The following is a 26,462-nucleotide window of genomic DNA, read 5'->3' on the forward strand; positions in this document are numbered from 1 at the left end:
GGAACATGCTCCTGCGACCAGCTGATTACCACTGCCGGGCTCCCCCCAGCAGTTTCTTTTTCATCAGCGACCATCTCTGGTCGCTGATGAACAGTAGAAACTGAGCAATATATTGCTCAGCCATATATTGCTGAGCAATATATGGCTGAGCAATATATCTCCCCCGTGTGTACACAGCAATACTGCACCTCTGTGCTGGGACACTGATAGGTAACAGTCATACTAATTAGTGTCAGCACCTGTTTGGTGCTCTGCCCTATCAGTGTCCTTCTAGCACTGGGGTAGCCAACCCTAGTCCTCGAGAGCTACCAACAGTGCATGTTTTGCAGGTCTCCTCACAGAATCACAATTGAGCTAATTAGCTCCATCTGTGTATCTTTTAAAGCGTGTCAGTGATTAATGATTGCAGCTGTGCAGCAGCTAGGTTGTCTGGAAAATTTGCACTGTTGGTAGCTCTCGAGGGCTAGGGTTGGCTACCACTGTTCTAGCACATACTGCACCTCTGTGCTGGGACACGGATAGGTAACAGTCATACTAATTAGTGTCAGCACCTGTTTGGTGCTCTGCCCTATCAGTGTCCTTCTAGCACATACTGCACCTCTGTGCTGGGACATTGGGGCAGATGTACTAACCCCCCCCCCCCCCCCCTTTGCGCTTCAGAAATAACGTCCCGCTTCTCCTGCATAACGAGGAGAAGCGGGCACTCGTTACTGGGGAGATGTATTAACATCCCCCATGTCGATAAGGAGAGCCGTTATCCCCAGCGTTAACGGCTCTCCTTATCGGCTCCCTCGCCGACCCGCACATGCGCACTCGCCGTCGCCCCCCCTGCCCGGCTTACTGGGCATGCGCGAGATCTAGCAAAAAACGCGAGATCTCCAGCGCAGCCCGAGCCAGAAGCAGGGCTAGCGTTGTCCCCACAGTGGGGGATAGGACAACGCTAGCCCTGAGCTGGTGAAGCGGCCGGGGCGAATTAACGCCTTGAAGGCTGTTAATACATCGCCCCGGCCGCTAATCCTTGGGGGGGATTGCAGGGACAGCCCCGCCGAGCGTAACTCGGCGGGCTGTCACTAGCGCACGTTAGGTGCGCTAGTAATACATTAGGGATAGACGTAATCCCCCCCAGTTAACCAGCGTTAAGTGCATTTTTGCACTTAACGCTGGTTGATACATCTGCCCCATTGATAGGTAACAGTCATACTAATTAGTGTCAGCACCTGTTTGGTGCTCTGCCCTATCAGTGTCCTTCCTAGCTTATACTGCACCTCTGTGCTGGGACACGGATAGGTAACAGTCATACTAATTAGTGTCAGCACCTGTTTGGTGCTCTGCCCTATCAGTGTCCTTCCCAGCTTATACTGCATCTCTGTGCTGGGACACTGATAGTGCTGCTATTTAGAACTGCATTCTCTGCGGTTATGCTTTTTAGTTTACCTGTGTTATTTTGGGGGTTCAGATTGTGTCTGTTGTGGTTACCCTTCCCTGGTGTTTCTTATTACCTTGCCCAGTCTCCAATAACCACCTTGTAACCTAGCAAGTCCTGGTGACACCCCAGTACCTGGTGGACCTAATCCGCTGTGGAAAAGCGAAGCTGGGCAAGGATAATCATAACATTCAACAGCGCCACCTGGTGGTGCACTGAACAGCCTTAAAGGAATGGTTTACTAGGATCAATCTTTATATGGATAAGGAATGACCTACTTTTTAGAGTCAAGAAATGCAGAGACTTTACCACCACGTGTTTAGAATTTAAATCTTCTGCTTTCTTTCCCACCTTACCTCTTCCTTTTTCTTTATGTCAATATATGTTTTTGTTTATTTATAATTATTTTGGTTTCTTCCCCTTTTCAATGTTTGTTGTTTTTAATTGTGTTGTGAATTTTAATAATATTTTGTTATGTAAATGTGGCTTAATTTACGGTATCCACTATTCTGTATGTCCTTCTGTATTTATACTGGTGGATCATGCAAGCTTGTGGTTCGTTGTATACATTTCTCCAGATGTGAAACTACAAATCCCAGCATGCCTTGCCACAGTTTTAACACTTATTGCAAAACTGTCTCAAGGCATGAAGGGATTTGTAGTTTGACAACATCTGGAGAGCCACAGCTTGGCCAGTCCTGATCTACAGTACAGATGGGGCCGGTTTTATCTTTGCTGCAACACGGCGCTCCATCTGACTGAGACACACGCGCGTCTCAGTATCCGGGCGGCGAGGCGGACGCAATACTGTCCGCCTCCCGCTCGATAGTGCTGGGGGGACCCGAGGAGGCTGCGGGGGGGGGGGGTGTGCGGTCGCCCGGTGCCCACACGCGGGCGCACCTTCCGGCATACAGATGGCGGGGATGCAGGTGATGGCGATGCCATCGCCATCACCTGCAAAGATGAATCCCGATACATCTGTATACTATCTATAGCAGGCATGTCCAACGTTGGTCCTCCAGATGTTTTGAAATGACACATCCCAGCATGCTTTGCGACACTTTTGCTATTAGAGAATGCTAAAACTATTGCAAAGCATGCTGGGATGTGTAGTTTCACAACATCTGGAGGGCCAACGTTGGACATGCCTGATCTATAGTAATTACTATGGAGGAAGGAGGTGGGAATAGAGAACAAGATACAGTATTAGGTAGACAAAGTATAGGATGCAGCAAATATTGCATTTTGCTTGTGATGCAGCCCAGCACGCTCTGCATGCATATTGGCATTTATTAACAATCTGTCCTTTGCGATGATAGGACTCCAGGTCCTAAACCCGTAAATCCTATCTGTGTATGCTTTGAGCGACGCACATGCTACAGGGGGTGCTAGGAGGGATCCGGTTAGATCTTTCACAGCATGGAGGCATGATAAAATGGCATAGGCTTCTATAGGTCAACACCATTCTGAAATATATGCATTCCAGGCTTGGTGCATATATGGCGTGCAACCAAACCTCTGAAAACTGCAATTCACCAAGAGTGTATTCAATGCGAAGATGGAGAACTGCTTTCAGCATGATTTTCGCCATGATTCACCATTTTGCATTCAACATATTTTTAAGGTGAACTGGAATGTGTTCTTTTAAAATAAAGGTTTTTTGGTACCTATGTATTAGCCGGGCGCCCGGCTACGTTACGCTGACAAATTAGCTTTGACTACGTTATAAGCGTAGCCTTTGCCGGGCGCCTGGCTAATACTTGCAGGGCGGGCGGCCGCCCTGCTATTACTTACAACGGCCAGGGCGGGCGGCGGTGCGGTGAAGGTGAAGGGGGGGGGGGGGGGAATCCCGGCAGCACTTGCTATTCAGTGTACTGCCACTGGGGGAGCATCACATGGTTTCCCTGCTCCCCCAGTGGCACTACGCTCATAGCATACCCCAAAAGAACTGTCACCCACTAACACAATCATATCCCCATTATCCGCGTCCTACCCCCAGTGTCCACATGGGCGTGGAGTCAATTTAATAAAGTGTGGCGAGCGCAGCCATGTCCGCTCGCCACGCTTTATAAAATTAACTCCTCGCCCACGTAGACACTGGAGGTGGGACGTGGATAGTGGGGATATGATCCTTTATGTATTAGCACAGCTCCAGTTACGTAATTTGCATATGTTACGTAGCCAGCATAGTGGTGTATTGGTATTCTCAATACACCACTACGTAAACTAAGTAATGGGCGCACTGCATTTGTTGTAAAAAATAAATAAAAAAATCAGTAATTTAATTTTGTGAAGGTGCATGTTATATGAATATGTATTTAATTTGTAATTTATTATTATTTTTTTACACATTCGCCAGCAGGGGGCAGGGAGCCACTCATTAGATATTCACTTCACACTGGTCCCGCTCATTACATATGCACGGGCAGGACCAGTGCAGCGGCTCCCTCCAACACACCTCTGCCAGCTCTCCCGGTGGGGGGGGGGGCAGCTTCTGCTGCCTGTGTCCCCCGGAACCCTCCTTCCCCTCCACAATTTCCGGCGCAGGCAGGGAGGCTTCCATCTCCCTGCCTGCCGCCGGGGGTTCAAGATCAACGTCAGGAAAAAAACAAAAACTTTGTTCTGTGCCTATGAACCATTAAGAACCTCTTATTATTAATTGTGTGTTCTAAATTTCATTTTGAGACCAAATTAAAAACAAGCAATGTAATTTTTTCCCACATTAAAATGACTCTAGGGAGGGAAAGTTCATTTTCACATGGGATGTTGCTATGGGCAACCAATCAGAATCTACTTATTTATTTAGCACCGTCTAGAAGATCAGACGGGATCTGTTAGGTTGTATATAGCAACATCCCATGTAAAGTAGTAGAACTCCCATCTTAGTTAATTTCAGACTAACAACAAAATCTCAGACAAGCGTTTCAGAATTATTTCCCTTTAATCATTTCAAATCAATCATTCAGTAGGTTGCATGCATGCATCTGGTAGGTTTGGTGCACATTTATAGCAAATATTGTCCCCTTCCTAATACTTTTATTCTTACCCAACCACTTACAATCAAATTAATACCAGGTGACCTGAACACAAAACTCCCCAGATCAACTTTTCAACAGTGTATGCAGCTATGTGGAACAGTAAGTAATTAATTGTAGCACCTGTATTTATTGCTAAAGAAGTCTGGTATATTACCTGTACTCGTCTAGAAATGACGGCTTTCCACCTGTAGTGGCATCCTAAAGAACTAGCCACAAAAACATTGGTAACCTAAATCAATGGTGTGTGCCAAATTGCCTTTTTAACTATCAAAACAGGCCCGGCCAAGCTGTGGCTCTCCAGCTGTTGTGAAACTACACATCCCAGCATGCATTGCCACACTTAAGTATTCTCTAATCGCAAAATTGCAGCAAGACATGGTGGGACTTTTAGTTTCACAACAGCTGGAGAGCCACAGGTTGGCCGGGCCTGTACTAAGACGGGGGGGATGCACTTCTGAACCTCCATATTGTTAGTAGCTTTTGCCATCTCTCCTGCTGCAGTCATTAACACAGTGGGGATTATTATCTAACAAGTTAGAAACTACAATCCTGCATTAAGCCATTGCAATGAACGCAAAACTAAATTGTGGAAGATTCTCAGCCTCTGTATGATAAAGTGGAGCAACGTAAACAGCCAGTCAGCTCCTAATTGTCATGTTACAGTCTATACTTGAAAATGGCAGTTGTGGGCTGATTAGCTGGTACATTGCCATCAGTACATCGCACCAATAGCTGTAATAAAAATAAAAAAAAGTTTTCTCTCTTCAACCAAGTCAAACAACAGTGTTTCTTTCTAGTATGATTAACAATTAAATACATTTGTTTTTTTCAATTTCCTTTGTCATATTATTGGTTTAACAATGCAGTGGGAGGTTAGCGAGTAACAAATGAATAAGCAAATCGCCAGCATGTAGTTGATGGCGCTTGTGCAGCGATCATGTCATATAGACATATTGTAGTGCTGTGCAGGAAGCAGTGATTGGCAGGTCCCATCACAGTGAGGAGACCAGCAGCAGGGCAGTGGCCAGACTCACAACGAGGGCTGTGATGGGACGGGAGATGGAGCTTTTGCTGTTACACAGGTCCCGCTGGCAGCACTGTACTTCGAAGTTTGTAATTTGCAGATCTTCCTTAATAGCCTTTGGAGTACATCGGTCATAAACATAGCATCTATAGTCCACCGTGTTCTCACCTAGAAGACCGCAGACACAAATGTTAATAAGAGACACTGACCTATGGGTACGCATGTCTGGTGCATTTCCCAAGGAGAATGCGGTCCTATTGCAGAGGAATAGAGAACGGTGTCATTTGCCCCCACTTCCAGCAGCATCAGCACCTCCCATTGTTAAACAGAAACAACAGTACCCACAGGGGCAGTGAAAAGCACAGGAGTACCACCGCTCTGCTATCAAATACAGGGCTGGCATTTATGTGGTTTAAAATCAACATTAAAGCGCCATGATTATGATTAGATTTTATTTATATGGTGTTACAAAAGGTTCCTGAAACGCCTAATAAGTACAGCAACAAATAAGAGAACAGGAAACTATTTATCTACCATGTAATACACCAGGGGATAGCACTCTGAAATCATCAGGGGAGCAGCAAATAGAGGACGACAGTTGGTGCTGTTGTAGAGAGTATGGCGTAGAACAGGGCTGGGCAACACCGGCCCTCCAGATGTTAATGAACTACACATCCCAGCATGCCTTGCATCAGTTTCAGCATGGCCACATAGCAAAACTAATGCAAAGCATCCTGGGATGTGTAGTTCACTAACATCTGGAGGGCCGGTGTTCCCCAGCCCTGGCGTAGAACATGGTCTAAGATGGAAAGTACATGAAGGGAGAGGGCCCAGATAGCTTACAAAAGGTATGGATGTTTGGACAGACATTAGGTCTACAAGCACTGTGGGCCTTACTCTAGTTCACTCTCTGACAAAATCCTTCTTAGATGGACAAAACCATGTGCACTGCAGGGGGGCAGATGTCAAATGTGCAGAGAGAATTAGATTTGGGTGAGTCATTTTGTTTCTGTGCAGGGTAAATACTGGCTGCTTCTTTTTTACACTGCAATTTAGATCTCACTTTGAAGTAAAACCCCACCCAAATCTAATTATCTCTGCACAAGCAACATCTGCCCCACCTGCAGTGCACATGGTTTTGTTCATCTAAGAAGGATTTTGCCAGAAAGAGTGAACTAGAATAAGGCCCTGTGTGTGGTGGTGGAATATATTACATATACAGGGCCGCTGAGAGGCAGGGGGGGCGGGTACATTTTACCTGGGCCCAGGCCTGCCAAGGGGGCCCGGGTCCGGACACACACTTTAAAAAAAAAATAGGAATTTAATACCTACCGGTAATTCCTTTTCACGTAGTCCTTATGGGATACTGGGAATGGTCTTAAGACATTGGGGTATTAGAGGGTATCCGCAGGAGACAGGCACATCTATAACTTTGAAGCTGGGTGTACTGGCTCCTCCCCTCTGATTCCCCACCCAGGAACCAGTTAATGGAAAACTGTGCCCGAAGGAGAATGAACATATGAGAGGAATAACTTATATGTCACCTATGTAAACATAAGTGTGAATTGTGTGGTGAGATTCATGCCAGCACACCCGCATTCATAAAAATAATAAACAACTATAATACCACTAACTAGGTGGATTTTCTTTAACAAAGGTCACTGAACTAGACCTTAAAACCAGAAGACAATAAAATGAACTTCTGAACTTTAATAAGCAGAAATAAAGCTGCAGCCAGACCCCCGCACAGGGCGGGCGCCCAGTATCCCAGAAGGACTACGTGAAAAGGAATTACCGGTAGGTATTAAATTCCTATTTTCACTAACGTCCTATGGGATACTGGGAATGGTCTTAAGACATTGGGGATGTCCCAAAGCTTCCAGAAAGGGAGGGTACGTGCGGAGACTGCTGCAGTACTGCCTGCCCAAACTGGGTATCCTCTTTGGCCAAGGCATCAAACTTGTAAAATTTTACAAAGGTGTGTTGCCCCGACCATGTAGCAGCTCTACAGAGTTGCAGACCCGACACACCCCGAGCAGCCGCCCAGGATGCGCCCACCGATCTGGTGGAATGAGCCTTTAAAACAGAAGGTGTTGGCAGGCCTGCCGTCACATAGGCTTGTTGGATTGTAGACCTAATCCATCTAGCAATAGATTGCTTAGATGCAGGGTGTCCCTTCTTTTGTGCGTCAATACAGGATGAATAGACAATCTGTCTTCCTGATTCTTGAAGTCCTCTGGACATAAACACGCAAGACACGCACCACATCCAGGGATACCGGAATATCCGGTGAACTAGACGCAGACGGGACTACAATGGGCTGATTAAGGTGAAAAGAAGAAATCACCTTAGGGAGGAATCGCGGGTTTGTTCTCAACTCCGCTCTGAGTGAAAAATTAGATAGGGACCCTTACAGGAAAGGGCTCCCAATTCAGACAGCCGAAGCTAGGGCTAAAAGGACCACCGCCTTCCAGGTAATATACCTCAATTCTATCGACTCCAAAGGTTCGAACCAGGAGGATTGAAGGAAGTTTAGGACGACGTCTAAACTCCAAGGTGGTGTAGGAGGTACAAAGGGAGGCTGGATGTGAAGCACTCCCTGAAGGAATGTTTGTACTTCCGGGATGACAGCCAATTTTCTTTGGAAGAATATGGACAAGGCCGAAATCTGGACTTTTAATGAGCCCAGACGGAGACCCAAATCCAATCCCGCTTGTAAGAAGCACAATAACCTGTTTAGGTTAAACTTTGCTGGGGGAACCTTCTGCCGGCTTTCTGGCCTGAATCATCGTGGTGATAACTGATGAGTGCAGACCTTTCTGAGCTAAGATTTGCCGCTCAGCCTCCATGCCGACAAACGTAGCCGCCCTAAATATTGGAAGAAGCAAGGGCCCTGTGTGAGTAGATCTCTCCTTAGAGGGAGGGGCCAAGGATCTTCGATCAGCAGGCTCTGTAGATCCGCGAACCAAGCCCTTCTTGGCCAGTCCGGAGCCACCAGAATGGCTTCCACTCCCTGACTTCGAACCCTTTTTAGAACCCTTGTCAGCAGTGGTATGGGCGGAAATAGGTACACCAAGGGAAACACCCAAGGAATTGTCAGGGCGTCTATCGCCACTGCGCAGGGATCCCTGGTCCTTGTGCAGTACTTGGGGACCTTGCGATTTAACCGGGATGCCATCAGATCTATCGATGGCTGGCCCCAACGGTCCACAATTGCTGCAAAAACCTGTGAATTCAGGCTCCATTCCCCGGGGTGGAGGGCGTGACGGCTCAGAAAGTACGCCTCCCAATTGTCCACACCCGGGATAAAGATGGCCGACAGAGCCACCACGTACATTTCCGCCCAAGCCAGGATCTTGGAAGCTTCTTTCATGCAAGTCCTGCTTCTCGTGCCTCCCTGGCGATTTATGTAGGCCACAGTTGTGGCGTTGTCGGACTGTATCTGGAGCGCCCGACCTTGGAGGAGATCCTGGGCCTGTAACACTGCATAGTATACAGCTCTCAGCTCCAGGATATTGATGTGGAGTCTCGCTTCCCACGGAGTCCACTGACCTTGAAAGGTTCTGTCCATGGTCACAGCACCCCATCCCAGCAGACTCGCATCCGTCGTGAGTCGCACCCAATCCTGGATGCCAAATCTCCGACCTGCAAGCAGGTTCGACTCCTGAGTCCACCATAGAAGGGACTGCCGGGACTGATGTGACAGAGAAATCCTCTTGTACATCAGGAGATGGGAGCCCGACCATTTTGACAACAGATCCAGTTGGAACACCCTGGTGTGAAAGCGTCCGAACTGAATGGCCTCGAAGGTGACCACCATCCTGCCCAATAACTGGATGCATTGGTGAACCGACACCTGAGGTTTTGCCAAAATCACCATCACCAGGGATTGTATGGCTTCCATCTTCTCCCGAGGGAGGAAAATCCTTTTCAACTCTGTGTCCAGGAAAATTCCCAGAAAGAGGATACGACGCGACGGCGTCAGAGAGGACTTGGGGATATTTAGGATCCACCCATGCTCGGATAAAACCTGTCTGGTTCTTGTTATATCCTGCAGCAGGACCTGTTCCGACCTTGCTTTGATCAGCAAGTCGTCCAGGTAGGGGATAATGTTGCCACCCGACCTCCTGAGCAGTACCATCATTTCTGCCATCACCTTTGTGAACACACGCGGTGCTGACGACAGGCCGAATGGCAGTGCTCTGAATTGAAAGTGCAAATCTTTCAACGCAAACCTCAGGAAAGCCTGATGTGGACCCCAAATTGGTATGTGGAGATAGGCGTCCTTCACATCCAACGATGCTAAGAACTCTCCCTCCTCCAGGCTTGCTATTACTGCCCTGAGGGACTCCATCTTGAATTTGTGAACCCTTAAAAAAGGGTTTAGTGACTTTAAATTTAAAATGGGGCGTACCGAGCCGTCCGGCTTCGGCACGAGGAACAGGTTGGAGTAGTAACCCCTTCCTTGTTCCTCCAATGGGACAGGTGTGATAACCCGTGACGTCAGTAGGCGTTGTATTGCCTGTTGCAGGTTCACCCGATCTGCCTGTAGGGCCGGCAGACCTGATTTGAAGAACCTGTGAGGGGGAGGCCTTTCGAATTCCAACCTGTAGCCGTTGGTAATAAGATCCCTCACCCAGGAATCCAGGTGAGAGACTGACCACACTTGGCTGAAAGCTGACAGGCGACCCCCCAACTCGCAAGTGACTCCAGGGTCGGAACCCGAGTCATGCTGCAGGCTTAGAGGCGGAGGCATTAGCGGCACGATCCTGAGATCCTGTGCTGGCGGGCTTTCTGAACCTACCGCGGCCCCCTCTGGCGGCCGAGCTGGAGCCTCTCGCCCTCTGCCTGGGCCTGGAAGGCCGAAAGGACTGAGAAGCCTGAAAGGACTGGGACGTATGCCCCTGAAAGGGACGTTTAGCGTGAGTGGAAGCCGTCGGCAGAAAAGTCGACTTGCCGGCTGTAGCCTTGGATATAAGGTTGTCAAGTTCACTACCAAACAACTTTTCTCCCTTAAAAGGCAAATTTTCCACACTACGTTTTGACTCTGGATCAGCTACCCATTGTCTCAACCAGAGGGCCCTGCGACCCGAGACCGCCATTGCGGAAGAGCGAGCATTTATAGCTCCAAGCTCCTTTTGAGTGTCACAAAGGATCTTTGCAGTATCCTGGATATGGCGAAGTCTCTCCCCAACTTGCGCCAGTGACATATCGGCCAGCATGCCTTCCTGGATTTGAGAAGCCCATGTATAAATGGACTTTGCCATCCAACAACTGGCGAGGACAGGTCTCTGAGACGCCCCACTCGCTGTGTACATGGACTTAAGGGTAGTATCCAGTTTTTTGTCTGTACTATCCTTCAGTGTTGCTGCCCCTGGCACGGGGAGAACCACCTTCTTGGACAGTCTGGACACTGATGCATCCACAAACGGAGGCTCTTCCCACACCCCTCTAGTGACGGGATCAAAGGGAAAGTTGGACTTAAACCTTTTAGACAGTTGGAAACGCTTTTCAGGTTGTTTCCAAGCCTCCTTAAACGTCTCATCAAGGTCAACTTGTTCAGGATAAACAATTTGCTGTTTCCTTTGGGACCCAAAAAACGGGTCACCTTCCTGCATGTCTGCTAAGGGAAGGTCTAAAACTTCTCTTATTGCTATAATAAGAGGTTCCGGGCCCCTGAGGGATGATTGTGAATCAGGGATCAGAGCCCCGTCGTCCACGTTATCATCCGTGTCGTCACCCGCCTGCAGATCATCATCTGAATCAGGCAACATGGCGGCCGCAGCACGCTTCCGTGACAGGCCCGTGGTGGTATTCATATTATCCACCCGTGCGGCTAGAACTGACAAGTCCTGCTGCACCTGTTTGGTCTGCACTGTATTTGCAGCCAATTGTGTTGACACAGCCTGCAGCATGGTTTTAATGCCAGCAGCCCACTCAGGCTCCCGTGAGTCTGATTGAGGAGTACCACTGATCTGGGGTGAAACCCCTGTTTGAGTGGACATGCACTCTTCACAGGTAATCTGTGAAGTGGACTTAGGCACAAACTTGCTGCTGCAAATGAGACAGGTTAATTTCCTCACCATGTTGAAGGAATAAATAACCCTTTTCCACAAACACACCACAATCACAATGAAATATATATATATATATATATATATATATATATATATATATATATATATATATATATATATATATATATATATATATATATATATATATATATATATATATATAAAATCAATGTGCAGTGTATAGCAGCTATATATGTGTGAGCTCTATCACTGGAAGTGTGTAGCTTAACCAGCCCGTGGGGGAGTGCTCAGATTACACTGAGGAGACCAGCACACCCTGTACAACCTGAACTCCTATTTAGGAGTTGGTATCACGCACAAACACAGAACAGTGTGATCAATTAAGCGATTTTAGCGCTAAATACACTTGCTGTTTTCTGCAGATTTCCTCTGTCCAACACCTCACCGCTGAGGAGTGATCTGGAGGCAGTAATGGCGCCCAGGGAGAAGCAGGAAGTAGTGTATGCGCGCTCAGAGCTCTGGCCTCGCTCCGCTGAAGCCCCGCCCCCTGTGATGGCGCAGGGGCTTCACTGATCTTTATACTGGCGCCGGCTGTCAGTTTTAAATGGCGCCCTTTACACTGAACAGCGTTTTGTGGTGGGATCTGCCCTGGTAGCCCAGGGACTGTCACCCGCAGCCAGTCTGTGACGGGGGGTCTGCGCAGCCCCTGTGCAGGGTACCGCGTCTGCCGCCGCCGCCATCTTGCCGCACGATGAGCCGGGGTACCCCACTGTGGGGACCCCGGTTTTTACTCACCACAGACGTCTTCGGACTGTGTCAGGAGTGTGCGGCATGCTGGGGGTGAGTATCACTGCAGCGCAATGCCCGTGAGTACAAACACCCACTCAGGACAGTGGTCCTGCAGCAGGGACAGCTCGGTACCTTAAGAGGCCTGCAGCTGAACCCTCCTCAACTGACTCCCTCGAAGCAGGGATACTGTGAAGTCCAACACAGTAACCCCAAAATAATAAAAGAAAATAAACTGAAGACAAACTCTCTGGAGCTCCAGCCGTGTGCATCCTCTCCTGAGGGCACATTTTTCTAAACTGGTTCCTGGGTGGGGAATCAGAGGGGAGGAGCCAGTACACCCAGCTTCAAAGTTATAGATGTGCCTGTCTCCTGCGGATACCCTCTAATACCCCAATGTCTTAAGACCATTCCCAGTATCCCATAGGACGTTAGTGAAATATTTATCGGGATGACAAGGACCTGTCCGCCCCGCCCGTCCGCCCGCCCATGTGTCCTGCCACCTGCCCGCCAGCTGCGGCTGCCCCAGCCTTCCCCTGTCTGTCCTTCCCCTGCACACGGAGAGACAGATGCTAGAAGTCATAGTTCACCTCTAGCGTCTGACAGGAAGCACAGCTCTGCACTTCCTGGTAACGCTGCCGGGCTGTGCTCCCTGTCAGAGACGCTGGAAGTGAAAAATGACTTCTAGCGTCTGTCTCTCTGTGCGCAGGGGAAGGCAGGGTAAGGCAGGGGGCAGCAGCAGCTGATGGGCGGGTGGCAGGACACACGGGCACATATTAACCCCTTGGCAACGAGCTAGAACCCCTGGCAATGGAAATCCCCCTTGGCAACGAGCATTAACCCCTGGCAAAAAATATTAACCCCTTGGCAACACATATTAACCCCTTGGCAATGAGTAAGAACCCCTGCCAATTGACAATAAACCCCCCTTGGCAACTAGCAAGAACCCCTGGAAATGGACATTAACCCCCCTTGGCAATGAGCATTAACCCCTGGGAACAAATATAAACCCGTTGGCAACAAGCAATAACCCCTGGCAATGCATATTAATCCCTTGGCAATGAGCAAGAACCCCTGGTAACGCACATTAACCCCTCTTGGCAACGGACATTAACCCCCTTGGCAACGGACATTAACCCCCTTGGCAACATGCAGGTAATTTATAATTTATTAGAAGCCTTACTGTGGGGGGCAATGTGGTGTGGCATAGTCAGTGTGTATCAACTTGTGTGACATCCCTTGTTTTGGGGCGGTCCTGCGGGAATTAGACACTGCATGCGTCTAATTAGGCAGGCAGGCTGAGGGCGTGGCCAGCAGTTCACACAGCACTGGCCATGCCCTCACAGCGACAAAACGGCGCCCCAAATTTTTTCCATATATTCCTTTCTACACTGCCAAAGTTGGGAGGTATGCATTAGGTGTGAGGGGCATTGCAATGTGTGGCATAATGTGTCAGGGGCATTACAGTGTGCAGCATAGTATCATAGGCATTGTGGTGAGCTGCATCATGTTTCAGAGAAATGGCGGTGTGTGGCATAATGTATCGCTTGCTCAGACACTGCCCGGCTGTTCCCGACCCGGCGTGCAGCCTGCGCGTCTCGATCATAGGTCACGCTGCATCGCTGACCACCGGCGCCGGAACCTGCTTGCCGCCGGGCTTCCCACATCCTCCCACATCATACCCGACGCTGGAACCTGCTCGTCACCGGCCCTCCCATGTCCTCCCACATCATACCCTATGCCGGATCCTGCTCGCCGCCGGGCCTGCCTCGTCGCACATGTCTACCCGACACCTGCCTCTGCACTGCGGCCGCCTGCCCCCCTCCGCAGCTCAAGAAAAGTAAGCCAGTGTGGGGGCACAGGGGGCAATTTTCTTTTAGGGATGCCAATCCCAGGATCCCAGGATTGAGCATTTTTCAATCCCAGTGATATTGATGTACCGGCCCCAAGATTTCTGTTGCCATCCCTTACATAGAAATGACCTTCTAGACCTAATTTGTCTCTGTCCCTGCGTCCCCACCATCTCTGTCCCTGCATCCTGCCATCCCGCTCTATGCACCTTTGTCCCCGCCATCTCTGTCCCTCCATTCCGCTCACTGTCCCTGAATTTTGCCTCAATCTGTGTGGCATAATGTGAATTTTGGCACAATCCATGTGGAATAATTTGAATTTTGTGTCATTCCATGTGGCATAATGTGAATTTTATGACATTCCATGTGAATTTTGGCTCATTCTGTGTAGCATAATGTGTAAGGGGCAAGTATAAAGGAGTCTACTATTGTGTTGCATAAAGGGTATATGGTGTGGTACACACCCCTATATCCTTTTAATGGCCACACCTCTTTTCTGTAGCTCGCCACTCCAGGGGGGCCCCGTGACACTGTTGTACCGGGGCCCAGGATTTCTCTTGGCAGCCCTGTACATATACAGTATGTAGAGCATGCTACCAGCTTGTATGTGTTCCGTTGGGGTTTCTTGACAAAGGCCCTTTGGGGATGAAACATCAGCTATGATTTTGAGGTTATTGATGATCTAAAATCTTTTCTTTTGTGAAATAATTGGCGAGTGCCATCTATGGCTAAATGCTATAGTTTGGAAAACCGTGCATTGTATCTCTTTAGTGGAGCACCTTGACTGTGCAAAGGCTGTACGTGAGTGCAGATTGATGATTATTAAACATTAAAGGGGGTATTCAATCCGGCATCACGACTGTTGGGCTAGCCCAACAGCTGTGACTCGGTCCCGTTCTCAGGCAGCTCAACGTCAGCACGGGATTCAATGTCCTGCCTGCCGAGTGCCGAAAAGGGGGACGTGGCCGTGAGCTCGACATTTCCCGCCCGACTGCTTGTAAAGTCGGGCCCGTTCTGCAGAGATCCCTGTTCAATGCGGTCGGGGAAGACAGCATTGAATAGGGGACCGCCGATAATTCCCCCTTCGGGAATAGTGGCGGGTGATTGAATACCCCCTTAAGGACCTCTCTGATGACAGCAACTGCTAAAGGGATGTTTATTAACATACTTCATAAATGCTGGCGGCAAGTTATTTCTGGAGCCAACGTCACATAGATGATGGGGTCGTAGGGACGGGCTAGTCACCGTTTCATATTTACGGTACTTTTATGTAAACATTGTTTCCAGGGTAATTACCAAGAACATGATTTGCAACACTTAGGAAGTGAGAATGCGTCTCATCATCAGCTATACACAGGGCCAGCTCTACTATTTAGCAGCTGCCTAGGGCCCCGGGAGTCGGGCTATCACAACACTAAATCCTCCTAAATGCATTCATATATTATACACTAGGAAATACATACTTAGTTTGCTGAGCGTCAGGCAGGCATTTTGATTTGATGCACAGGTTTCCTTTGTCTCACACTTGTTAGCGGTTTTGTCACATCTGTAGCATTCCAGAGCATGTCCTGTACAAACATACAAGCAATGTGTAGGACACAATTACAGGATTGTGAAAATCCCACAAACTTCACATGAATCCCGAATCAAAGTACAAATAGTATTTACAGAAAGAAAGAAAGAAACTACAGTATAACAGAAATATTTTTGCTCACAAGTCTCAGGGGACAGATTCAATTAAAAGTGGGAAATTTAAAAAGCTTTAAATTTGCTATTCAGTTATGCTGCTTTCCCACTGCAGACCCGTTTTAAGTTACAGGTAATCTTAAACGGTATTTAGCATTCCCACTGCAGCAGATTACAGTTTTAAATGCCATTTAAGCATTTAAGTACCATTCCCATTGCAGGTAAAACGTTTTAGCTCTTCAAAACGTTTTTACAGCATTGGTGTGCAGTGGTGCTAGTAATATATACATTGCTGGCCTGTGCCAGCAATGTATATATTACTGGCTGATAAATAATCTCCGTGTTCAGCAGGTCTCAGTGTTCAGCGGGGGGGGGGCGGGGCGAGCAGGCCGGGAGGGGCGGAGCGCCCAGCTTGTGTGGCCGGGCGGGGGAGCAGGACTGCCGGGTGGTGAGTGACAGCGGGACGGCGCCGGTGAGCAGCGGTGAGTATATGACGCTGCGGGCGGGGAGGGGGGTGGCAAGGGAGGGAGCAGACAGCTGGACTGAAAGCCACGCATCTTTCAGCCAGGCTGCTGTATACACATTCAGCGATGATGGCTCAAATATGAGCCATCCTCGCTGCATCTGCTGGTAAAACCGTTTAAGATGCATACCCATTGCCTCTTAAACGGTATATTACCGGCTAAAACCCTGCTTGGAAAACGGGTTGAAATACCGTTTAACTTTAAACGGTATTTCAACTCTGGCGCTTTCCCACTGCAGCCTTAAACGGTATTTTGCCCTCAAAAATCGGCAATATACCGTTTTAAGGCTGCAGTGGGAAAGGGGCATTAGAGGACTCAAAATGGGACGAGGCGATTTGTATAGCAATCACAGCTTTTTTTTTCTAGCACCTCCAAAGCAAGTATGATTTCCCCAATAAGGACTCACCTTCTGAAGTGGTGTCTTCTCCTCCAGCATTGGGAGCTGGGTCTTTTGTGCAGCCTCCCCACTGGGAGAACTACCTCTCCAGAAGCCATTGCCTCTGCCCCGCACCCCCTCCACATTTCAGTAGATGGAGGGGAGACCACTAGATTATGCATCACAGGGTTTTCAGCTCTGAAAACCCAGCGACCATTTATTTTTAATTATATACAGCGGGTGGTTTGAGTGCGCACAAATGCGGTAATCCAAAATTGGGTGCGAGATAAGAAGGTTTCTCGAAACCTCACTGTCCGATGACTATCCTCCAAAGAAGGGGGAAATGTAATAGGATGAGAGATTCAGAAAGTGAGAGATTTGGTAAGAAATCTCCAGGGTTTTTTTAAAGCGGCAATCATTTACACTGCAAAATCAAACTGGTTTTGCAGTGTAAATGATTGCCGCTTTACAAAAAAAAAAAGGAGATTTCTTACCAAATCTCTCACTTTCTGAATCTCTCATCCTATTACAGTTCACCCAAGGACTCATGTTAACGGAGAGAGAAGTGGACAAGCGTTGGTAGAGCCTAGCAGGGTACAACTGGTACTTTCTAACCACTATGATCTGGGTGTTTTTTTCTCTCACCCCGTATCTCTGATGTTGGAGTAAGCAGTGTTTTAAGATAAGTAGTTATAGTGTCCAATAATACAGTATAAATTACCTAGGCTACGTTATCACTTTACATTACACAGATTATTTCTATTTCTTTATTATTTTTCTCTGTATTTACTATAAAAGAAGCGATCTAAGGCCGGGGCACAGGGCTCCCATCCATAGCTTCCGATTTATGTTTTTATGCTGGTGAGTGCTCAAGCTAAAAATATAGGGAGTGGCCACAAAATAATACCAATTTATATTACGCAGCACAGTTGTCTCCAATATTCAAATTATGGCAGCAGAGTTCGCCTTTTTACACATTACAGCAACACAGGGCCGTCTTAACAGCAATGTGGGCCCCTGGGCAAAGCAATGCACTGGGGCCCTTACCCATTCTCCCCTCCTAGGGGTGGGGGGTGCTATCAGCAGCAGCTCTGATGTCCCACGGGTGGCAGGGGGTGCTCTATCTTCCACTCAACATGTAGGACCTGGAGCAGTAACTTCTGCTAATTACTCCTTTACTGCACAGGTGGTGGGAGGGAGAACACTAACGTGTGGAAGGGGGCACTGAGCTGAATGAAGGGTCCCTTGTAAATGACTTCCAGGGAGGTAGGGCTTGTTTTATACGCAGGGGAGGGTTGGATAATGGAGTGGGCTTAATATTCGTCATTTTCCGGTGGAAGGGCAGCTTGTTTGTCTGCAGATATCTCTATTATCTGGAAATAGATTTCTTGGTCTTCAATAGTATAAAAACCTAGAGAGTCCCAACTTTCAGGAGGTGCTGGGAACTTGGAGATCAGGAGCCAGAGCAATCCATTGACAAAAATATAAAACTGTACACCAGACGTTTGGAGCTGGAGCAGGGTCCGGCTGTTGGAAGGCTGATATCTCTGGTTCTGAGCATGATAGAGACAAGCCGCTAGTGTCGTCAGAAAGAGGAGAGTTCCAGCTTTTGGAATATACTCAGAAAAACTCTAAGGCCAGTATTCAATGCCTCGGATTCGCCACATTTTACAGCAAATCAGGCAATTCGCCGGGGTTACGGCAAATTTTCTCACAGAAAAATCAATTCGTCTTATTCAATGGACACAATTCGCTGCAAATGAAGAGCGAATGTCTGGCGATTCGCTGATTGCGATTCGCCAGTGGTTTTCAATGGGGTTTTTAGTGGAATTCGCCCAGAATGTATTCAATGCTAGTATGGCGAATTGCTTTCTCCCTGATTTTTGCCATGATTCGCTGTTTTGCATTCGCCATCTTTTTTAGGTGAACAGGAAAGTGATCTTTTGAAATAAAGGGTTTTGCAGGGGAAATTTGGTGTAAAAAAAAAAAATAAATCTGATTTTTTTTTCTAAGAAGGGGCTATTTGTAATCATGTGCTTAAAGCACATTAATATATATTTAATTTTATTTAAAAAAAAAAAAAGTAAAAAAAAAAATGTTTTTATACACTTTGGCCAGCAGGGGGCCGGGAGCCGAGAGCAGCTCATTAATATTCATTTATTCACTGCACTCTGGTTCGGATCATTATATATGCACGATCAGGACCAGAGTGCAGCGGCTGATGATCCCAGCCCCCTGCCAGCTCTGGGGGGGGGGCTCTGCCAGGGTCCTGGCAGCCCTCCTCAGTGTCAGGCGCAGGCAGGGAGACTTCCATCTCCCTGCCTGCCGCCGTCTCCCAGCGGATTCGCCGCTAGGGGCTCGCTGACCCTGACGAGTTGAATAGGGTGACACGGAGGGCTGGCAGCGAATGTTCCAGCCCTCCGGAACCCTGCGAATGTGCAGCGAATCCTAAACAGGATTCGCTGCACATTTCGTTAATGTGCATTGAATACTGCACTAAGTCAGAGAGAACCTGACACTGTCAGGCTGACAGGACTCACTGGAGTCAGATCATATGCCACAGCCAGGCATCGGGTGGTCCCGCTCCTGCCAGCCTACTCCGCTTGTTGGGGACAGGGTAAGCTGCCTCCTCACACTCTCTGCTGCAGCAGCTGCCTTGATCGTGCAGTGGAGGCTGGTGCCCGGCGGGTGTGTGTGAGGACACGTAAGAGTGTGCGGGGCGTGGTGTGCACTGCAGGGCGGAAGTGTCCTTACTGTATATGTGATTGATCAGCAGTACAGCGGCCCAGCATCGGCCAGCCAGTGGGTGCGCATTAATTTTTCGTGGGTGCTCCAGCCCTTGAGCACCCACAGAATCGACACCTGTGCTCCCATCTCATCACTCAGGGAGGGAGGGAGAAAATTAAGATCTAAAAAAAAAATAGGATTTTAATACCTACCGGTAAATCCTTTTCTCGGAGTTCTTATGGGATACAGGGAAGTCGTTCATAACGATGGGAAAAAGAGGGTTTCCGTAGGAGACCGGCACATATAAACTTTTATACAGGGTGTACTGGCTCCTCCCCTCCCATCTAGCCAGTTAATAGAAAACTGTGCCGAAGGAGAAGAACAATGGCCCTTATTCTGATCGGTGCGGCCGGATCCGATTATGCGGCCAGGACCGTGCGTGCGAAACCCCGCCTTCCATACAGATCGCCAACTCCGTCCGTACGCGGTAAGAAGCTGGCCGAACGGACCGCACGTGTATTTGTCACGGAATACGCCTCCTCTATCTAAGGGAACCTCCCCCATCATTCGATGGTCGCAGGCCATCGAATGCAGGACCGAGTGCTCCACCAGCTCCCGCAACCTCAGACCACACGGACATTTTCCCGTGCAAAAGCAGGGATCTGGGCGGGCAGCTGACATCCGGCGATGTCATATGTCCGCCCCCTACACGTGCGTCACGGCCGCATTACCATGCGTACGCCCAGCGTTTGCATGGGAACGCCCATGAAACGCGGGGCGTATGCATATGGTAATGAGCCCAAATAGCCCTTCACGCCCCTCTCCACCCCCTGTTCGGAGTGTTCACATATCATACGGGGATTTGGCCGTACGCCCCGCTCGCACATGCGCAGAGACGCCTCTGCACATGCGCAGACACAAAACATCGGCGGGCCGAACGCACGCGGATATATCCGCACCGACCAGAATAAGGGCCAATGAGAGGAATATGTGTAATATTTAATGTGGTGAGATTCATCCAGCACTCCCAAACATAACTTTCAACAAACAGATACCCTTGTAGCGACCACAAACACTTGGAAGTTTCAGGGCCTTATAGTATGTCAACTATTGACAACATTTGTAACACTTTGTGTCCCAACTGGAACAACTTTATAAGCAATGTCACCTAATACCCCATTCACACCAGAAATGCAGGGACAAACCCGGGAATTCAGTTCCCGGGACAAGCAGGGACATTCCCGGGTTTGGACCCATTCACACCAGAAATGTCCCTGCATTTTCTGGTGTGAGTAGGGGGCGAGAAGGAGGCCGGCAAGAGGTGGGGAGGAGGCCGGCAGTCGGCGGGCAGAATACTCACCCCGGTTGCTGGTCCTCCGTGCAGGCCAGGGATCCACACAGGCGGCGGCGCAAATGACGGGACAGGCTGCGGATGAAGATGACGCAGCTCTACGGCGTCCTCACTGCCGCCGGAGAGCTGCCTAATCATCCTCCACCGGCTGTCCCGTCATTTGCGCCCGCGTGGATTCCCGTCCAGACAGCACACCGAGGACACGGCAACCCAGGTAAGTATACCCTGTACCTTTCACACCAGCCAGGTCCCCGGGTTGAACCCAGGAACAACCCTGGTACCAACCCGGGTTGAAATTTGCCCGGGATTTTGTCCCGGGAACCTTTCACACCAGCGCTGGTACCGGGTTGTTCCCAGACTCAACCCGGGAATTTAGGCTGGTGTGAATGGGGTATAAGTGACAACACACTCATGAACAGCTGAGTTACAGGATTTAAACGATAAGGTTATTCTAGTAACCTTCACCCTTGTTAACCGCCAAGGAACCAGGGTAGTGAAAAGGACCCAGTAGTGGTCCACAGCTTACCCAGAGTGAGTAAGGCAGAACTCCGCACAGAGGCGGGCGCCCTGTATCCCATAAGAACTCAGAGAAAAGGATTTACCGGTAGGTATTAAAATCCTATTTTCTCTTACATTCTTATGGGATACAGGGAAGTTGTTCATAACGATGGGGATATACCAAAGACATCAGAACGGGCGGGATTGTGCGGTGATTGGCGCAGCACCGCTTGTCCAAACTGAGTATCTTCAGTGGCCAAAGCATCAAATTTGTAAAAAAAGTGTGCTGGCCTGACCATGTAGCGGCTCTACATAATTGTAAGGCCGACACTCCTCGGGCAGCCGCCCAGGAAGTTCCCACTGAACGAGTTGAGTGGGCTTTCACTCCAGCAGGCATAGGAAGTATCGCCACCACATAAGCCTGCTTAATGGTTGCACAGATCCAGCGTGCAATAGACTGCTTGGAAGCAGGGCGCCCAATCTTTTGGGCATCATATAAGACAAAAAGTCCTTCAGTCTTACGAATTCTTGCCGTTCTCCGGACATACACACGGAGAACCCGAACCACATCCAAAGCTGTCAGCACCTCAGACTGAGGGCCACTAGCAGGAACCACAATTGGTTGGTTCACGTGGAATGCGGACACCACCTTGGAAAGAAAACACGGATTAGTGCGTAATTCTGCCCTGTCTTCATAGAAGATCAAACAAGGGCTCTTGCAGGTTAACGCCCCCAGCTCAGAGACCCGCCTAACCAAGACTAAGGCTAATAAGACCACCATCTTCCATGTAAGATATTTTAAATCTATCTCCTCCAGCGGTTCGAACCAGGAGGATCGAAGGAACGTCAGAACGACATCCAAGTCCCATGGTGGAGTTGGGGCCACAAAAGGAGGCTGTATATGCAACACGCCTAGTAGAAACATCTGCACTTCAGGTATATTAGCCAGCTTCTTTTAGAAAAAGACAGACAGTGCAGATACCTGCAATCTGAGGAATCTATCAAGTTTAAACTCCGCCGGAGCAAACTTCCCTTGTTCACACCATACTACATATCTCTTCCAGATATGGTGGTAATGTGCAGCCGTTACCAGCTTCCTAGCACTCGTCATGGTCTTGATGACTGATGTGTAAAAATCCTTTCTCTGTTAGGATCTGCCGCTCAACCTCCAGGCCTTCAAACGAAGCTGCTCTAAGGCCTGGAAGATGCACGGACCTTGCATGAGCAGGTCTCTTTGCAGTGGTAGACGCACGAGTCCCTTTGAAGACTCTGACCTCGGCTCAGTCTCTCCCTATCTTCCTCAGCACCCGAGCCACTAGGGGAATCGGCGGGAAGACATAAATCAGGCTGTTGAACGCCCATGGTATGGAGAGGGCGTCCACTCCCTCTGCCTGAGGGTCTCTCGCCCTGGAGAAGTACCTGGACACCTTCCAATTGTGTCTTGATGCCATCATGTCTACTAGTGGGTTCCCCCACCGAGCCACCAGAGCACAGACCACCTGGTGGTGTAGGCTCCATTCCCCGGGGCGAAGCTCGTTGCGACTGAGAAAGTCGGCTTCCCAGTTGTCCACCCCGGGTATGAAGATGTCCGAGCCTGACAGTGACTTTCTGCCCACGACAGGATCTTTGTTGCTTCCCGCATGCAGGACCTGCTTTTGGTCCCGCCCTGCCTGTTCAGAAACGCCACAGTAGCGGCATTGTCTGATTGGATGCGGACCGCATGTCCGCTGAGGAGAGGGGCCACCTCCAGGAGTGCATAATACACTGCACGTAACTCCAAGTTGTTGATATGGAGACGTGTTTCCAAGAGGGTCCATTTGCCTGAAAGGACTGACCCACGGTCACAGCACCCCATCCCAGGAGGCTTGCATCCGTGGTGACTAAGACCCAATCTTGGATGCCAATCCTTCGCCCCGCCAGTAGATTGGGCGTGTGGAGCCACCACTGGAGTGACAGTCTCGTCCGAGACAACACAATCTTTCGATGCATCTGAAGATGTGAACCGGACCATTTGCTCAGTAGATTGAGCTGGAAGATCCTGCTGTGGAACCTCCACGAATTGGAGGGCCTCGAAAGAGGCCACCATTTTTCCTAGAAGGACAACGCACTGATGCACTGACACCTGGGGTGTTTTCAACAAGTCTGTGACCAGCTGTTGAATGGCCACAATCTTCTCTTGTGGCAGGAACACTCATGAGTGCCGTGTCCAACACATACCCCAGGAACAGGAGTCTCTGAGAAGGGATCAGAGAGGACTTTGCTAAATTTAGTAGCCAACTGTGACCCAACAGGGTCTGCATGGTAATCTGTAAGGCCGCCTGCAATTCCTCCGACTACCGAGCCTTTACAAGCAGGTCATCCAAGTATGGTGTTACACCGATCCCTTGTTTCCTGAGAACCACCATAATCTCTGCCATCACCTTGGTGAATATGCGCAGGGCTGAGGACAGGCCGAACGGCAGTGCGCGGAACTGATAGTGATCGTTCAACAGCGCAAACCTCAGGTGCTTTTGATGAGGTGGCCAAATTGGGATGTGGAGGTAGGCGTCCTTCACATCCAAGGATGCCAAGAACTCCCCCTCCACCAGTGCCGCTATCACGGCCGGCAAGGACTCCATCTTGAACTTGGACACAGTCAAAAATGGGTTTAGGGATTTTAGGTTCAGTATTGGGCGAACCGACCCATCCGGTTTTGGGACAACAAACAAGTTTGAATAATAACCCTGCCCCCTTTCTAGGGGAGGGACCGGGGTTATTACTCTGGCCTGCACCAGTTTTTGGATTGCGTGCTGCAATACCATTTGGTCCACCTGGGACACTGGAAGGCCTGATTTTAAAAACCTGTGAGGTGGTTGTTTTGCAAACTCCAGCTTGTAGCCGTGCAGAATAAGACCCCGTACCCAAGAATTGAGGCACGAGGCTTCCCAAACATGGCCGAAGAATGCCAGTCTGGCTCCCACCTCGACTGGAGCTATTGGTGGAGCCCCACCGTCATGCTGCAGGTTTACTTGCAGCTGCCCCGGATGGCCGCTCTGTGTTGGCCGAAGCAGCAGGCTTCCTGAATTTACCTCGGGGGCCTCTGGCTGCATTTGAACCACCCCTGGCTTTTGGGTGGAATTTGCCAGTCTGCTTGGTGTGAGAAGGGAAAGAATGCTTGGGCGCCTGTGGAGTCGATGGCAGGGAGGTGGACTTCCCTGCTGTGGCTTTAGAGATTAACTCATCTAAATTGCAGCCAAACAACCGTTCGCCTGTGAAGGGAAGGTTTTCAACGCTCCGTTTGGAGTCAGCGTCAGCCACCCACTGCCGGAGCCGGAGGGATCTGCGACCCGATACCGCCATGGCTGAGTTACGGCTGTTAATGGCTCCTAACTCTTTCTGCGCCTCACACAGAACTTTAGCCGTGTCCTGAATATGGTGTAATTTTTCAGAAACCTGCGCCACTGTCATGTCACCCAGAAGGCCCTCCTGAATCTGGGAGGCCCATGTATATATAAACTTTGCCATATAACAGCTTGCTAAAACTGGACACTGGTGGGCCACTAGCAGTGAAAATGGACTTAAGTGTATTTTCAACCTTTCTGTCTGTGGTGTCTTTCAGAGAGGAAGACCCTGGTACTGGAAGCACCATCTTTTGCTAAACGAGACACAGAGGAATCCACCTCAGGTGGCTCCTCCCACACTTTCCGTCCCGCAGGATCAAATGGAAACGTGGTTGTAAATTTTTTAGCAACTTTAAACCTCATTTTTGGGTTTTTCCACGCTGACTTAAAAGTAGTCTCCAAGTCAGTCTGCTCAGGGAAAACAACCTGCTGTTTCTGAGTGGCAAAGAAGGAATCCCCTTCAGAGGACTCAGCTAAGGGAAGGTCAAGCACCTTCCTGATTGCCATAATTAATGGCTCTGTGCCCCGGAGCAGTGACTGAAGCATCAGGCTCCTCACCCCCCATGTCTGCTTCTTCATCCTCATCCCCCCCCATGTCTGCTTCTTCATCCTCATCCCCCCCGTCCTCTGCACCAGACTCAGGGGTTTGGGAGGGTGCACTTCTCTTACGAGATACCCCAGGAGTAGGAGTCATTATATCAACTCTGGCAGAGAGGATAGCAAGCTCCCTCTGCACTCCCTGGGTCTGTGCCGCGGTAGTAGCTAACTGTGATGTTACAGTTTCTAGCATGGATTTCATCCCTGCTGCCCAGGCAGGCTCCTGTGAGCGGTCCTGTGTGCTACTTTGCTGTCCAGTAAGTTGTGGGGAAACCCCACTACCTTGGGGGGACATGCATGGCCCACAAGTAACTTGTGAGGAAGAAGCTGGCACAAACTTATCGCTGCACACCATACATGTAAGTTTCCTCATTGTGACAAACAACAATCTCCCCTCACACACAGAGCAAACACAGTGGATATGCAGTGTGATTCAGACACAGATAATTACTATGTGTAGTACTATCTGACCAGTCTATAGCTTAACAAGCTAGTGGGGTAGTGTACAGAGGGTAATGGAGGGGACCAATACACCAAACAACCTGAGCTCTCCAATTGTAAGAGCTGGTATACAGTACAATAATCTAACAGTACTTTACAGTGTATGCAGGCAAGTGCACAAGTACACAAGCGCTGAAAACCTGAAGCTGTCTCTGCTAGCAGATTCCCTCTATTCCACACCGCTAAGGAGTGTCTGGAGCAGTACAATGGCGATTCCAGCAGCCAGGGAAGAAGCAGGAAGCAGGTTTTTGGCGCCCTCACAGAGCTATGGTCCCGCCCTGGGTAAGCTCCGCCCAGCGTAATGGCGCCAGAGCTTACCTGCATTTTTATACTGAGACTGACATTGAAAAATGTCCAACCCGTGGTAAACTGCCCTGGACAGTACAGGAGGCAGTACCCTGTCCCAGTGTAAGCGGGGGGTTGCACGGTCCCTGTGCTGGCACCGCCGATACCATCTTGCCGCACAGTAACCCGGGGGCCCCACGGCAAGGGACCCCGGGGTAGTACTCACCACACAACATCTTCAGACTGGACTAGGGGTGTGCGGCATGCCAGGGGTGTGCGCGCTGCAGCGCAATGCCCGCGGTAACATCACCCAAGCAGGACAGTGGTCCTGTGGCAGGGACAGCTCGGTACCATGAAGTGGCCTGCAGCTGAACTCTT

At 49.4% G+C, this 26,462-nt stretch overlaps 1 protein-coding gene across 1 annotated transcript in view; it reads right to left on the bottom strand.

The window, feature by feature from the left end:
* Positions 1–4,345: 4,345 nt before the first annotated feature.
* The window catches only part of CD59 (CD59 molecule (CD59 blood group)), a 46,162-nt gene continuing 24,045 nt past the window's right edge, over positions 4,346–26,462 (bottom strand). The window contains exons 3-4 of the mRNA XM_083164736.1: positions 15,623–15,727; positions 4,346–5,653 (exon numbers count right to left, since the gene is read on the bottom strand). Of these exons, the coding sequence (XP_083020862.1) occupies positions 5,454–5,653; positions 15,623–15,727 (305 nt within the window). The 3' untranslated portion in view covers positions 4,346–5,453. The remainder of the gene's footprint in view (positions 5,654–15,622; positions 15,728–26,462) is intronic.

The sequence above is a fragment of the Crinia signifera genome, chromosome 11 (genome assembly GCF_055691185.1).
Source record: "Crinia signifera chromosome 11, ASM5569118v1, whole genome shotgun sequence".
NCBI lineage: Eukaryota > Metazoa > Chordata > Amphibia > Anura > Myobatrachidae > Crinia > Crinia signifera.